Source organism: Ammospiza caudacuta, chromosome 3, assembly GCF_027887145.1.
Source record: "Ammospiza caudacuta isolate bAmmCau1 chromosome 3, bAmmCau1.pri, whole genome shotgun sequence".
NCBI lineage: Eukaryota > Metazoa > Chordata > Aves > Passeriformes > Passerellidae > Ammospiza > Ammospiza caudacuta.
In genome coordinates, this window is record NC_080595.1 from 25634607 (window position 1) to 25650956 (window position 16350).

Genomic DNA, 16350 nt, shown 5'->3' on the forward strand with positions numbered 1-16350 from the left:
AAGGGTCTTAGCACCACTTTTTCAGCCTCATTTGCTCTTTTCATTTACCAAGATGTACTCACACACAGGAAATAACTAGAAGAAAACAGAACATTCCTAACTTGCTTAAACAAGACATTCAGTACAATTACACGTTATGGAAATGACATAACAAACACCACCACAGTTCAACAATAAAGCAGTTATGAGCCCTGTAGCTTTTTAAAACATTAAGAAAAAGAGACAAAGAAAACTCAGATATCGCATGATCTCAAGCTGTATGCTACAGAGACTACAAGAGAAAATGAAAGCTGCTAATCTACTTTCCAAGTGAAACATTGTAGGTGATTGCTCTAACCTGGGGCACAGTACATTCTCTCTATGGCATCGTTGTCACAGGAATCTTCAACCTCCCTCCACCTGCTAAAATACGTTAGCTGAATGTGTCCTAAAAACAAAACGACAGGAGAAATCAAAACATTTTTCCCTTCCATTTTCTGCAGAAGTGAACTGTAATTACTCCTTTTGTAGCTAAAAACAGTATCATTAAGAATAATGGCATCATTAAGTACTAGAAGCTATTACTGGGGGTGAATTTGCTGCACTGATAATGAAGCTCTAGACAGGAAATGAAGATACTAATTACAAGATAAAACGCCTACTCAGTTAATTGGAAGCAACAGCGAATAAAAAGAAATGCATTTGCAAAAGTTCCTGACCTCTATCATTCAATAAGATGTTGTTTGGGTTCAAATCGCGGCACACAATTCCTTCTCTATGTAAAGCATCAAGGGCTACCACCATTTCAGCTGCCCATCTTTGAATGCAATCCTCTGGGATATTAAACCTGGAGGTTAGCGCTAATCTTTCGTCGAGGTCCTGAAAAATTTGATGTATTTCCTTCTGCCCTGCTCCTGCTATTTTGTCTTCCTTCTTTGGTGCAGTCTTTTTACTTTCAGCTGCTGGTGACATAGCTGAGTCTGCCTCCTCTTTTCTGCTGTCTTCAGTTTGACTGGAAAACAGCGACACTCCTTCATTCCTTAGCGTGTCTGTGTCCCAGCTAACCTCTGGAGCACCTGAGAGCGGGTTGGAAACACGTGAAGTTTCTTCTTTGCTTGCCATGTTTAAGGAGCAGGCCCCAAGCTCTTGGAACAGAGCCCCATCTTCTGAAGCACCTACCTCTTGGTCAGATGAAAAGAGGGTCCCAAGAGCTCCCTGAGTGACACCACTTTGCTCATTTTCTTCCTTGTGGGCAGGATCGCCCACTTCTGGTGCCACATGATTTGGCTCTTGATCAAATGCTTTGCATGGCTCTGCAGAATTATTTAATTGCAAGACATCAGGTGTTTCCAACAACTTTACTTCTGACACGTCCCTATCAGATTTTGTAAACTTTGCCGGCCTTGACACAGCTGGCTCCTCTGTTTCATCAGACATGCCTGGTAAGTTTATTAGGAGATCAGGCCTTCCTTCATCAATGCTATTCACATCATCAAAAGCAGCATCCTTAAAGGAGATGACTGGCACAGAGTCATTTGAACCCCTGCTCACAGTGTCATGAGCTTTCACACCCATCTTGCTCTCCAGGGCATCCAAGCTTCTGTCATGATCTGGAACAGAAAACAATGGCTTTAAAGGCTCTGATTTCAGGTTATACAACTTTTCTCCAAACTCAAGCCCCAGGAGCTCACTAGTGCTATCTTTGCTGTCTATCCTGAAGAGCTCCATGGGGCTGTTCTTGGATCTAGTCAACGAGTCCAGTATCCTAGTAGGGCTGGCTATTTCTGACTCGGCATCGTTGATGAACAGCTTTCGTTCCTGAGGCGCAACTTGGGAGGTGAAGCTGTCACTGCCAACAACGCTGCACCTCTGCAAGGAACTCCTCTCTTTGGTGTGCAGCCCTTCACTCTCTGCTTTAGCCACTGGTTCCTCACTTAGGGAGCCAGAGTCAATTTTTTCCTGCCCATATTCATTGCACAACGTTAAATAACTAGTGGTGCACTCTTCTTCTGAGCTGGATGCCGAGTCCATCCACTTGGAACTCTCCTGACCATCTTCCTGGGTGCTGCTGTCATCCTGAGAGCTTGGTGTCAGGCTGCTCCTCAGTGGCACCACCTTCAGCGTGCTCTCTCCATAGCTTTCTCTGGAATCAGTGCTGCTACCAGTTTCTTTAGGAGTTGGTGTTGGTTGCTCCAGGTAAATTTTAGTTGAACTGGATGTTCTGGATTCAGGAATTTCAAAGCTCTCTTCAGGACTTCTGTTCAGGAACTTACTGACATAAGACCAGAGTTTACCTCCTGAAAAAAAAAGAAAAAAGGGAGGGGTTAATTTCACTCAAAAATAGAATTATTTTTTTTTATGAAACAGGAAAATATCCTCACTGTCACTGTACCCTTACATCCACAGAGTTATTTGGATCTGCTACCCCAGCAGCAAATAATTTCAAGGACTACAACTTGCTTTTCACGTAGATTTGTATTATTACATAAACATTTAAAGAGCTACATCTGAGATTCAGATGCTGCTTTTTTGTTTCTAAACTTCAGTAAAGTCTCATTACAGAGCATGTCTCAAGTTGCAAAGTGGTCCCTACTCTCCACCTGCTGCCTCAAAAGAAGCAAAAACCAGGAAAGATCAAATTGTTCAGTGCTCATCACCATCTCTATCTACCCTGAATAATTCTGTAACCCAGCTCTAAACTCATCAGCAGCATTAGTGGAAATGGACTGAAAACTAAACAGCAAGTTCAGTAAGGGAAATTACCATATTAGCTGGATATTTTAAGGGTCTGTGTCTCTCTTTGAAGAAGTTGGGGATTTTAGTTAAATACTGATATAATTCTTCTATTTACTTTAGAATTTCAAAAAAGTTTTTTATGCTTGGCTGCACCAGACAAGAATTTATCAATACTTTAATGTACACAGGCAAAAAGCTCCTTCACAGCATCTAAGAAAGCGGTATCTCCAAAAATAAGTTACATTTAAAAAATACAAACCAGGACTCTTCATCTTTCCAAATGCTGCACACATTAAAAAAGCTCACAGACTTCAAAACGTAATTTTAGCAAAATAAATCAGGAAGTTACTGTACCTCTTGTATGTGCCAAAGAATTTGGCTTAAAGCTAGCATGTCTCCTTTGATAACTTAGGGAGAAATGCAATGTCAAGACATTTCAACTTCAAAGACTGTACAGAAATTCTGGAAAATGCAGGAGTTTGAACAAAATCTTTGTAAAAGAAATAAGTATCCATCCCACTGGGCATCTGCAAAGTTGGTGGGGTTTTTGTTGGGTTTTTGTTACTTATTTGGATAAACCAGAGTTTTATATTTTTCCAAAATACATTCTTTAATAGCTTGGGGTTCTTAACACTCTCTTTATAAGGCAAAATTCCTTTAAAAATTACAATAAAAGAAGAAACTATTTATCATTGCCTAGGAACAGATTTGCTATACTCCCAGGTATTTCAAATAAAACTTACCAAAGACAGAAAAACCTTGACACTTTAAAAAATTAATTTGAATAATATAATGTGAAGTTTTCCTGCCCTCCATCCCCCTGGCTAAGACAAGACTTGTTTTTCAAGGGGAAAAAAATATCTCACTGGTTGTGGTGAAAGTAAGTATATTAAAAACACTAAAAGGGAATTCTAACAGCTTGAGTCCAATGGTAAAGATGAAAATTTAGGTCTGTTAATCACCCTGGTTTCTGCCCAAAGTACAAACAGAGCTAGCACCAGGTCAGGATGACTCTTGCCACCTTCCAGAATGCGGTGAGAAAGGATGCCAGGTAAAGCAACAGGAGCAAAGGGAAGCAATGCTCACAGAGAGAGGAACAAGAACTGCTATAGTGACCACTGTAAACAAAAGCACTTCAAATTCTTACCCAGAGGTGCATTCACAATATGCACCCAAAGTGTGCCCTGCCTCAGCAGCAAGCACAGCCCCTGGGTCCCTCCCAGCACAGCTGCAGGGCAGGGACTGGCTCCGAGCCTGCCTGGGCACAAGTGACCCCAGGCCCTGTGCTGGTGACACCGAGGGCCCTGGCCCTGCCAGAGCTGCCTCACAGGAGGATCTCAGCCCTGTGAGAAGCAGGGAGCCCCTGCAGGCTCTTCAGGTGAGGCCTCTTGCTTTAAACACAACAGGTCACACAGCGGCGCAGCAGGGCGAAGGCAGCCTGCCCTCGGAGCCCTGCAGCTTGCACAGCAATCCAGGATTACTGCAGCTGATTTAGTGAATAAGAGTTGTCCATCCCATAATCACCAGCAGTTCTTTTCTAATGTTATACTTCTACATTTATTCATATTTTTGCTATAAAACGGCAGGGAGATTAAAAAAACAGAAAAGTGAATGAGAAAGAGAGTGAGAACATACATAATTTTTACATATGTGAGAGTTTGTCCTCTTTTCACACTTTTATCCAGAAGAATTAATTTCCTTTAAAATTTCAATTAAATTACTTCAAGTACTTTACCCAATTTAATAAAATAACTATTTTTATTATAATTTATTTTTAATAAAATAACTTTGCCCAGTTTATTAACTAGGCATGTAATGATTCATGTCCATTTCATACAAAACAATAAAATCTAATTTGAGAACTACCTACTACATTTAATAAAACACACTATCTAATAAAAAAATTATATAGTCTCCCCATCCCACTTTAATTAATGATTAATTAGTACAAGCTAAATATTTTCATCTACATATTACTAGTGTTTAGTCACAAATTTATGCTGAAAACACAAATCTCAGGTGTCAAAGCAGGTTCACAGACCATGAAGACTCACATAAGATATTTGGAGTTTTGGGAAGTGCCTGGCACAACACCACCTCAGCCTCCAGGTATGGCTTTAATTCAAGTATGAGCATCATCAGTGCTTCCCCTGAAGGAAGTTGTAAAAGGTCTTTGTAACAGAGGCCTGCCTTGAGCTTTGACCTAGGGAGACAAAGCTCAAAACCGTCTTCCTGTGCTCTTTTGTCACATCTTTTTCCTGTGTCATTACTGGACACCAGGTGGGCTTTTACATGTGACTCCTGAATGGCTCTCACTGACCCAAATGTTTTGTACCCCTACACTGGTAGAGGGTACAAAATAAGATAAGAAGGGGCTGGGCTGCCCACAATATGAGGAATGCAAGAGTTATCTGTGCACAACTTAGGTTTTTCACCTATTGAGAAGTTCAGCTGCTCTCAGGACAAATCCTGTCTGCTGCTCCCTCTGCCTCACTTCATGGAAGATTTCATGCAACCTCCACTAGATTTGGACTTCTACTTGGATTACTGCAGCTTAAAGGAGACCCAAGAAAGATTAAGGAAGGAAAAAGAGACATGTTGGGATCAATACTTCAAAAATCCAATGAAAAATCACTGGCAGATTTGAGAGGTTCAGTAAACACAGAAGTTGCAAAAGACAAAAAAGAAATCTCTTTATTTTTACAGTGTTCAAGAATTCACCACTGTCCACTTGTGAAAACAGGAAGAACTGCAACAATTCATTTATTTTTGCAAATCTATTATCTTAGGTTTTCAAAAAGAAGTTGTTCGTTATTCATGACTTGTATTCTTGTATTTAAAAACCACACTGGAAATGACTACTTATTGCAACTTCACTTAAGAGTTAAACACAAGTAAACAAAACAAAACAAAAATTATGTCCAAATATGTTAACATACAAATATTTCAAGACTGGCCTCCTGGTCAAGTGGAAATACGTAAATAAATGTCATGCAATAATTGTGTTCTATAGTGAAAAACAATAATTTCATTCCTTTTTGCAAACATTCAATCCAGGGTCAAACAAAAGTGATATTTGTATCTGCGTATGCAATTATGCCTTTATGAATGACATACTAATAATCTTTCCCCCTCTCCCCATGTGTTGTGTAAGATCAAGAAAACCCATTAGCAAACCATGCTAATATAGTATCAGGAATCTATAAAAACTAAAATTATAGAAATCAATCCAAACAAGTAAGCTTCAGTCACTGTCAGATAGTCCAACAGACTAAATAACTATAAAAGCTACAGTATTAAGCTAAAGTTTATTAGTGTTTAATGCAATTTCAGAACTCTACTATTAGCATAACTAATTATTATGTTTGTTTTCTTCTACCATGAACTGATTCTACAGTCAGTCTAGTTCAGTCTTTCTGGTTTTATAAGCACATGAAAATCATCAAGTTTCACATTCTTCTGCAGTTATTCAGTGAGAAATTTCTTATCAGCAGTGCTATACTTAACCACATTTCCAGTATTCTGGAGCTTACACCTTTGCTTCTAAAGGCAGAATCTAAAAAGTTAGTGTCCAAAATAAGCAACAGAAAATTCAGCATAAAGTGACCAAGTGATGAAGCTGACTAGAAATCTTTTATATTCTTTCAAACATTTCTGCAGCTTTTTTATTAATAGCACTTGATGTAGGAACACCAAAAAGAAAATACAGAGACTATAATAGTACATAAGACAGAATGAAACGAAACCTAACAGATCAGCACATTTGTCTCCTAAACATGTTTTTTGTTCCAGCTGACAAGAAAAATTCATGACCAGTTGGATTCTTCTTTACCCAGTTATCAGACACTTCCCATTTCAGTTTCACATCCTGAAAGACTGCCTGACTAAGGAGATAATATTCCAAAATAAATCAATCGCTTTTGCTACCTTGGTCCATGAGATTATTCCCAATAAGTACTGGGAATAATGTTCTGCAATTCTCACAGAACTGGAAGGCAGCTAAGAATGTAGCAGTCACTGTATTTAGGAAATCCCAAACAAAGTCAAAGTGAACAACCCAAACTTCCAAATAATTGTGATGTGATAGGGAAGAAAATAGTACTGAAAGACATATGCCTGAATTATTCTCCAAAACTGGGCCCAAGTCTCTACATCACCACATAAGGATTTGTATATGGCCAGGACTTTCAATCCTAAATCATGCACCTCACGAGAATTATTAGCCTTCCTTGCTGGGAAAGGAACAATTTTATGGTTTTCAAAGAATCACTGTCCCCCTTTTGAACAGAGACATGCCCTGGTAAACTTCACCATCTTAACGCAACAGCTACAAAAAGTGGGGCTTGCACAGTTCCTAGGCCAAAAGCAAAGCAGACACACAGGCACTGCCATGGCACAACAACAATATTCCACAGCATCCCGAAGGCACGCACAGTGGAGCTGCAGCTCCACACAAGCAGGAAGCTGAGCTCCTGCCTAATCTCCAACATGACAGTAGTTACAAGCACCAGAGTCCTGCATCTGCAGTCCTGTACTTCCAGTGCTGCTGGTGAATCTCTGCTGCAAGGTTTGCTAGTTTAGGCAAAGTTCCAATGCACTTGGAGCAAAAGCTACTATTCCAAAGCAGCCTCCTGAAAAAGTCACTTGCCAAGGAGCGTATCACCTTCCCTGCATTTTCTGATTGCTCTCAAATATTTACAGCTAGCATTATCTCCTCTCCTAACAACAAATCCCCAGCTTTGCAAGCCAGAGCGCTGCCGTGGTGTTGTCTATCAATTGCTGCGTGCGGCAAGCCTCTTCAGCAGGAAGTTTCTTGAGTGCTCTCCAGATTGATAGGAACTCCAGCTTGTTTATGCTTAAAGAGATTTGACAGCTTCTAACAGCCACTTAAACTTTGATGTCCCATGGAAGCCCCCCAGCCTATTTTGAAGCATCTGTTTCTAAAATTTCAGTTGTTAGTAGTGCCAGGAAGAAGCGAGGCCTTATTAACATCAGATTGGCTCTCTCCCACACTAGAACTTGGCAAGTGCTTTCCAAAAAAGCTACAAGATAACTTTATGGACTTTTGTGCTTCTGATGCTTCTGTCACTGCGGAGGGGAGAAAAATCTCTAAAAGAACCCAAGACCTCACTCACCAATTCTAGGCATGTTACACCATCATGATTTACAAACCAACCAACCAAGGCCCTCCTCTTGAGTCAGTGGTCAAGCTTGCAGAATTCCACACAAAACCCAACAGTGCTGCTCTTAATAATATAGATAAAATCTACTATGAAGCAGTGAGCACCTTAGCAAACATATATTGTCCATTCATAACATTAAAACCTTTCAATTTGCTACTATACGAGCCGCTACCCATTTAAAGTAGTATATAATGGGTATACTAAATACACATTTGGTATTTTACCCTTCAAACTCACAGTGGTGGAGCTAACATACCTAACATCATAAATCAGCACCACTTACAAATTTGACTGGCACAATCTCATTGCTTACAAGAATTACCTGGAGTATGAATATTTAGAGCATTCATAAGTCATTAAATAAAATTTCAAGAGACTATTACTTAAAAAGTACTGTCTTAGAAATTTTTATCTTTTCCCAACATCAACTACAAGCACCTTCTCTATTCATATCTACTCTGAGATGGACAACATTTTAAGATAGGTTTGTCTATAGGGATTCCTGGTGTTATTATCCTTGTAATTTAAAGAATGAGTACTACTAACATAAGACTGATCAGATCAAGACCATCACTGGGGTGAGCAAGACTACTCTGCAAATAGTGCAGCATAACTTCAGCCCTATTTTTATTTATCCTTTATTCACACAGAGTTAGAAGCCTTTCTCCTGAATCTCTTCCCAGCATCAGTGTCACAGCAGGGTGAGGAGCAGTGGCCACTGCCCCAGTTTGGGATTTGGAATCAGGCCCTACATCTGCAACACACTTATTGAATACATTCTCAGGCAATTTACTCATCACTGTGTACCCCAGCTACCACTCTTTACAGCAGAATATATCACTCTTCTATTCCCTTTGTGTGCTCTGAGCCCAGACAGTAGGTTCTTGAAAATGAAAGAACTCTGTTCGTGCAATGTCTCTATTTTTCTTATTGTTATCACAATAAAATTAACAATTCCAGAAGATTGCCATTGTAAGCTGCTCACATTAGGCCTTCCTTAAAACTTGTTCTTACATCTGACCACTTCTCCCACAAATATCACGACTACTCCACTCACTTTTCCATCTGTCTCAAGGAAGAACATTCTTCCTAAAGGGAAGACCAAAACTGTAGGACTTCAGAAACTGCAGAAGTATTAGGAAGGCTTTTTAAAGTTATGTAATTATGCTAGTTTTAAGGGCAGCTGGTATCTGACAAAGGTTATGGGTGGGATTTTGTGTTTGGTTTGGAGCTTCTTTGGTTATGGGTTTTTAAAAATACTTTTTCTCTAAACAAAATATAACAGCTTATATGGAGATTGCAGCCCAGGTGAGAATTTCCCAATTATTGTGTCTATTATTATATACACACCTCAAAAAAACTGCTGCACTGTACAGACCAGCACTGTAAATTCCCAAGATCACCATCAGGCACTACTGCAATGTGAGGCTTTTCTTCCTGCATCAGTGCTCATGGCAAAACCAAGTCACACATTGCAGAAACATTCATTCCTGTTGCAAAGCTAACTTTAGCTGGCCTCATTAGACAAATTGTTCATGAAAAAGCCAAAATCTAAGTTATTAAGGGGGAAAAGAAATAATATTCAATGTAATAAAATTATCTTCTCTATCAGCCAGCTTAGTTTCTTCACATCATCCATTCTGTCTGAGTTATTAACATTTCCTAAAAAAATAACTATTAGCAACCCCAAAATTTATATTCTGTACTCATTTTAAACAAATATGGGTAATTACATTTACGGAATATTTAAATCCAGGTGTTAGACAAAAAAATCAAAATGTAATTATTTTGTGCCACCTGTTCCCTGTACATTTAACAGGAATTTTATAAATAGTTTGAAGGCACAACTCTGTGGTTCTGCTTTGAACTCCTGTGTGATGCCACTAGCTATTTTCTTAAAAATCTAGATCAGAGCAATATTAATCAACAGGAAAATGTTCATGGTTTTTAGCAGAGCTATTAAATTCTTGTGCAAATACTTGTCATTTTAATTAGAAGATGCTAAAAAGGTTTACTAGTTAAAGTTTACGAAAGTAGCCAAAGAATTTATCTATGAGAGCTAAATGTAAATAATGCAGATCGTTGTTGCAGTCAAAGCACTCCCTCTCCTGTAGAAAATAAACAGTTGGAAGCCTTCGATACTGCTACAATTCAAGGATTTGAGGCCATTTGAAGCAGGAATCAGATTCACTGCGGAATGACAGGCGAAAAGGGAGGGACAGAGGAACAGAGTAGGGTGTCTTACATGACACCTCTCTGCCACACTAAAATATTTTAACTGGATGTATGAGAGATTCATTTGACAATGAAGTGCACCATTGATTAAAACTAAAAACCTTTGACTCTTTTCAACAATATGCTTAAAGGAGAGACAAACCTTCTGCGTGCTGCAGCACAAGGAAGACAGACTCGTCGGAGATGATGTACTTGTGCAGACACACCATGTTGGGCACGCAGCGGGGGATGATGGTCGTTCTGCTCCTGCTGCACTCACTACTTTTCCTTAGACCCTGACAGAGAACAAAAAGGTCAGTTGTACCCTCAGTTGCCTTTGGAGCCTGCTGTGCTCTGTGTTTATCAACCAAACTAATCTATCCGAGTTACTCTGGGCTTCAGAGAAACCACTCATCTGCTGCTCTATGCCCCTCGGTCCCCCGAGGCTGTGCTGATGGCATCTGGCGCGTTTCCAGAGAACAGAAGATGGCACAAAGCTGCCATTAAAATCAATTACATGGGTCAATGTTTTTATTAGAATCTCTCTCAAACTAAGTCATCAGGATGACACTCAGTTATTTCCCTGTGACCTTTTTTTAAAATTTTATTTTTGCGTGTGACCAAAAGACACTATTTAAAAAATTCAATTCAAGTCTTAAAGACAAAAGAATGCCTTAGCCTCACAGGTAATCCTCACACTTCCATTTTACTTTACTAAAGACAGCAACCACCTCAATAAAAAGGAAAGGAAAGGATTAGTCTCCTTGAGAGGCAATGATTTTTGGGAGGGATGAAGTTGCCAGAAGTGAAAAAATTGATGTGGGAGGGTGGAAGGGAGGGGAGAGAGAAAGAGAAAAAAAATTATGTCAATAGTGTGACCTATTACAATATTGATAAACATAGGCAGTTACATGGGAAATTCAATGTTACCCTATCTGCCAGTAGATAATGTGAGGTTCTAATATAAAATATTCACAAATGAACCTTTATGAGAAACAAACAGGTTTGCTGTATCCTGCACATACAATTTCAAAGGCCGATGCACGAAGTTAAGGTGGGTTGTAAGCCAGATCTGAAGCAAAGTCACAAAATGTTAACAAGTAATTAAAGCTTCATGTTTGGGACATAGCTTTTTTTCCATCCTTCCTGCCATTAGCAGTGGAATTCATGTCAAGGGGAGCCTGAAGTAAATGGCCACAAAAACAATACTCATAACTAAACCAATTCTCAGCATCACAGATGCTCTTGAGTACATTGGGGTCTTGATCTGAACACTTACTGAAACATAAAAGAGTAATGCAAAAATTTTATGCTGACCAAATAACTGTACAGAAATGTAGTGGGTTATCTCAGTTATCTCAGACTATTGATGTAAAACATAAGGAAACAAATTTGAAGAAGGTCAGTTGTACATTTCATCCAGAACCCACTTAGGCCAGCAGGATATTCCTCAGCTACAAAAGACCAAACACAAAGTGCAGTGAATGTGCTTGGATTAAGGAGAATTTTCACCTTTGTCAGAAGTCCTGAGCCACCAAGGCTTCAGAGATGTTTTAAAGCAGCACATGAAATGTGTGATTTTTTACCAAAGTCTGCAAAAGTGTTGGCCTCAATAACCAGAAGCATCTCAGGTGACTAAACCAGCACATCTGAGCACTAGGGATGTTAGAAATAAAAGGAAAGGAATGCAACCAAACACTGACAAAAAGAATTCCAGAGCACTTAAAATGTATTACCATAAAACAATATATTGCAGGGATACCTCTATAAATTACATACAAACTGATCTTTGTGTGGTGGTGTAATTTCAGAGGCCATAAAATAAAAGATTTTACTCACCTTCAATATAAAAGTCTGCTGTGTTCTAGTGTCCATTACAAGCAAAACCTAAGCAAAAAGTAATCAGAATTTATTTAGGATTCACAGGAGTAAGCGAACATAACTTCTAGTTATAGTTCCTAAATCTAATGCTGAACACTCTTAAAAAGAAATTATATAATCAATTTAAAAATTAAACCCCTGCAGCATACAGACTTGACAACCAGTCTTCTTTTTTTTTAGCAAAAAAAATGACTGAGGATATAGGTCTCTAAAATTAGGGTAACAACAACAAAAAAGAGGATTTATTTAGAGAGAAAATAGTGGATGGGTTTGCTGCAGAGACAAGAACACCTACAGCTGCAAAGAGCATCTCTTCTAGCAGTGCATCACCTCAACTGAAAGCACGTTAAACACAACAATGAGAAAAGCACTAAATAGCACCTATACTCCTAGCAAGCTCCATTTGGTTATGTGTTGAAAACAAACAAAAAAAAAAGATACATGTGTATATAAATTTAGGAAACTGCATCTTTAGAAAGCTGGAACCCTCTGCCTTCAAGTCACCCTGCTCAGGAATTAAGTGTTTTCAAACCCTAAGAATACAGATGTGCTTGAAAAGCACCAGCTGCAAGACAGCCACATGAGCAGCACAAGCACAAGCTCAACCCTCCTCTAGGAACAAGTGTGCCCTCATTGTTTATTTACAGCAGACATTGTAAACTTCCAGTATAAATATTCACATACAGTTATAGCAAAATATTTAGGCTGTAAAATCAAACTCCTAAAGGGCTTCTCTCCTTTGCTGGCACTGGGGTTACCCAACACTGGGTTGAACGAACAAGGAGCAGTGAAGATCAAGTCAGAGAGTCAAAGACTTCTTGCAGAGGAATGACACACCAGGAGCAACAAGGCTTCATCAGGTGGCAGAAGAATCCACCCAGCCTCTCTGAGCTCCCTGCTGCAAGGGGCAGCAGTGCAGCCATGCTCTGCTGTCTCTGGATGGCAGCATCCAAAACCTACTTCTCTCCCCATTGCATCTCGAACATCAGAAGGAGACCTGAAGTATTTTCTAATCATTTCACTCTCACGATATTTCACCAAAGTAAACGAAGTCACAGACTCGTCCCCATTTCAAAGACCTCCTCATTTACTAGGGTTGCAGACAATTTTAAAAGCTTTCTGTATCTTTGAGGGGGAAAAAATATCAACAGAAGTTGGTGCTACTGAGATTCTTTTAACAAAGGAATGACACACAGTTTCCATTTCAAGGGCATGGTAAGGAAAGGCAAATATTCCCAGTCTTTTGAGTTTGCCAAACAACTTTTTAGGCCTCTTACATAGGGCTTCCAGAAACAGAGGAAACCAACTCAATAAATAATAACTGCAAAACTGGTTTTGTTATCCTTGCTTAACCAATAGGTGTAAAATTAAAATTTAAGAAAAACACAAAACCACACCAACCAACCAAAGAAAATCAACAGAACAAGAGAAAATATAAAAGCCACTTTACAAGAAGATGCCAAAAGAAGATAAAAATGGTTTGGAAACATGTATGTGTTTACAATCACTCTCCTTCCTCTTCTCCCAAGTTTGTTTGCAACTAGACACTGTTCACACTGAGGCAATAAATACGAGAACATATGTGATTTTTTTTTTTAAATGTGCCCTTTGACTGTCAATATCTCCCAAACAGGTGTTGGCTAAATGATTATAAATTGGCCTCTGGATACACCTCTTCAACTGAGCCGTACAGGACTGGCGATAATATAATTAGACCTAAAAACATCAGGCTGGTGAATGCTTTCCATCTGTTTGGCAATAATGTTTAGTTAACAATAGTCTTTAAAAGAAGCACCTTCAACTTCAGTTCTTAAAGTTATTTATAGGGCCATTCTTAACACACCAGCACTCTTGCTAACAAGAGCTTTAGCCACTTGGAAATTATTAGCCATACGGCTGTATATGAAAAGGAATGGCAGCATTTAACATCTGTATCTCTCCAGATTTACAAGCATCAACCTCATTTAAAGTCATTTCTTAATGAACAGTTCCGTGGTCTGTATTAATATTATAGTTGCATGCACAAAGATCATAAGGAGCCAAACATTTTTTTAATACCAACAGTAGGCCAATCAGTAATGAAGCTGTCAGCATAAAGGACAGAATAATAGCTTCTTTAACCCTCAAACAGGATTTGTTCATTTGTAGAGTAGAAGACACCAATTTAAAAACTGCTCATGGGTTTGCTCACCTTTATAAAGACAAAAATCTAATTTGGTACTAATTTGATACAATTGTCTTTCCAATAAAAGCCTCCTAAAGCCATCTTTTATTCCATGATAAAACAACTGCTATAACTAAAACTGTCATGAAATAATTACCTTTGATAGCATACCTTATTGCACAAATACAATTAATGTATTCCTCCCTTTCATTTTTCACACTTGCTTATCAGCACTGTATTAGCATATGGTGCAACAGAAGAGATTACTGAGCCCTCTCCCCGTAAGTTGAGGTACAGAACCACCACCACCACCAAGGCCAATAAAGCAGGCAGCAGCTCCCTGTAGGGTAACTTCACCTGCTGCTATATTGCAGCATCAACACAACTGCAGCAGCTACACTTTTATACTTGCAATAACAGCAACTAATATCCCTGTGCCTTTGAGGTTAACTACCTGCATGGGCTACCCAGTCCAACTGACCAGCTCCTCTCTTTTTGCTTCCTATCAAGCATCCTCCCTTCCCCGAGTGACTAACACCTCATTTACAGCTCCACTTCATCTTAGGGACAATTATTTCTTTGTTGATTCAGTACCAACCTTTGGCAAGGCTGTTTACTTCAAAAGGGACTTCAAGAAGCCCATGAAGAGCCTTGGAAGTAACTTCAGAAATTCATGTAGTGATGGTCCACTTCGCCCTGGCAGACTGCAGACTTTACAAATCAAAAACTTGTTTCAAGGGAAAGCAGCCTGCACACATTATTACAAAGATGTGGTTTAACCAGATTCTCTCAAATAATTAAAGGACAACATGAATGGTGAAGTCTAATCAGAAAGCTATTTGAGGAAGGGGTAAGTCCAGGAGAGAGAGGGTCACAAGTATATTTGCTTGAATTTTTATCCCTCACCCAGAGCAGAGAAAGGTCAGCAGCTCTTGGATGCATTGCAACAGTGCTGCAGAAGGGCACAACTGACCCAGGTGCCAACTTACTCTCCTCACCTCATGCTTTACAGCCAATTTATAGACAGCAGTGCACCAAGTCTCCTGTTTGCATTCCTTCCCACTTGCTTCCCGTGGCAAAAGTGTTTTTGTAATTCTAAGATTCCTTTTTAAAATGCAAAGTGACAAGTCCTCATCCTAAAGGCAGGATGGGACAAAACAGGATTCCACAGAGCATTCCCTGGGACAGAGCTCTGCTGTTCTCCAGAGCAGATCACACAGAGATGCTGGCATTAGCCAAGGCTGCTTCCAGCTCACAGAGCTGACAGAACCTCTTTCACCATCTAAGTTGCAATATTTAACTTCTCCTAAGAACAAACTGCCAGCTGTAATATTCAGCATCCTGTCTCAGAAGAGGGAGAAGAAGGCGCAGCAGGCCACTCCTGGGCACTGAGCAACTAGACTGTGACACAAAAGGAGACAAGGCAAAATCCTATTTGTAATACTAATGGAGGAACAGAGTCAAGGTCCACATATCATGCTGGCTCTTACAGCTCTGTTGCTTACTCATTCTTTCTCTATTTTTTTGCACTAATGACAACCTCAACATGGCCAAAAACACTGACACACAAATAGCAATCACCACAAATAAATATCTAATGTAAATAAGTGTCTTCAGCAGCACAGACATCCTAATTTTGTACAAGTACTGGAGCTCTCAGGAACATCCCAAAAAACAAGTGAACACAGCAGCACTGCATGACAGCATCTCAGTAAAGTGCAGACAGCAAAACCCCTCCATGATGCCAAATAGGATTTCCTACTTGTGAATCTTTTTTCCTTTCCTAAGTCAAGAGTTAATTCTGATGCTGACAGCAGCTACTTAAAAAAATTAGCGTCTTAGATTTGATTTACAGTGTACCCAACAGCTTAGAGGAAAATAAATTCAATTGAATTCAATATAGTAGGTCCAATTAGTTGGAGAAAAATAAAATAAAACCTGCTTGGTAAATAACCATAGTCTAGCTTTAAGAAAACAGTTCATTTTAAGATCCTCTAAATGCACAGAAATTAGCAAATGTTTCGGTATGCTAATTTTTTTTTAATTAAAAGATATTTCTGCAGTAAAAGCTCTTTCATATGCACTACTGATTCTTCATCAAACGTTAAGTTTCCAACTTAACACCAGTATAGCCGGTGGCAGCCTGAAGGTTTACCATCTGCTGCCACCCAAAGTCACGGTGGCCACCTTCAG

At 39.3% G+C, this 16350-nt stretch overlaps 1 protein-coding gene across 1 annotated transcript in view; it reads right to left on the reverse strand.

The window, feature by feature from the left end:
- Positions 1-16350, reverse strand: part of RPS6KC1 (ribosomal protein S6 kinase C1) — an 85033-nt gene that overhangs the window by 17596 nt on the left and 51087 nt on the right. Inside the window, exons 10-13 of the mRNA XM_058801544.1 lie at positions 11952-11999; positions 10276-10408; positions 699-2276; positions 338-427 (exon numbers count right to left, since the gene is read on the reverse strand). Coding sequence (XP_058657527.1) covers positions 338-427; positions 699-2276; positions 10276-10408; positions 11952-11999 — 1849 coding nt within the window. The remainder of the gene's footprint in view (positions 1-337; positions 428-698; positions 2277-10275; positions 10409-11951; positions 12000-16350) is intronic.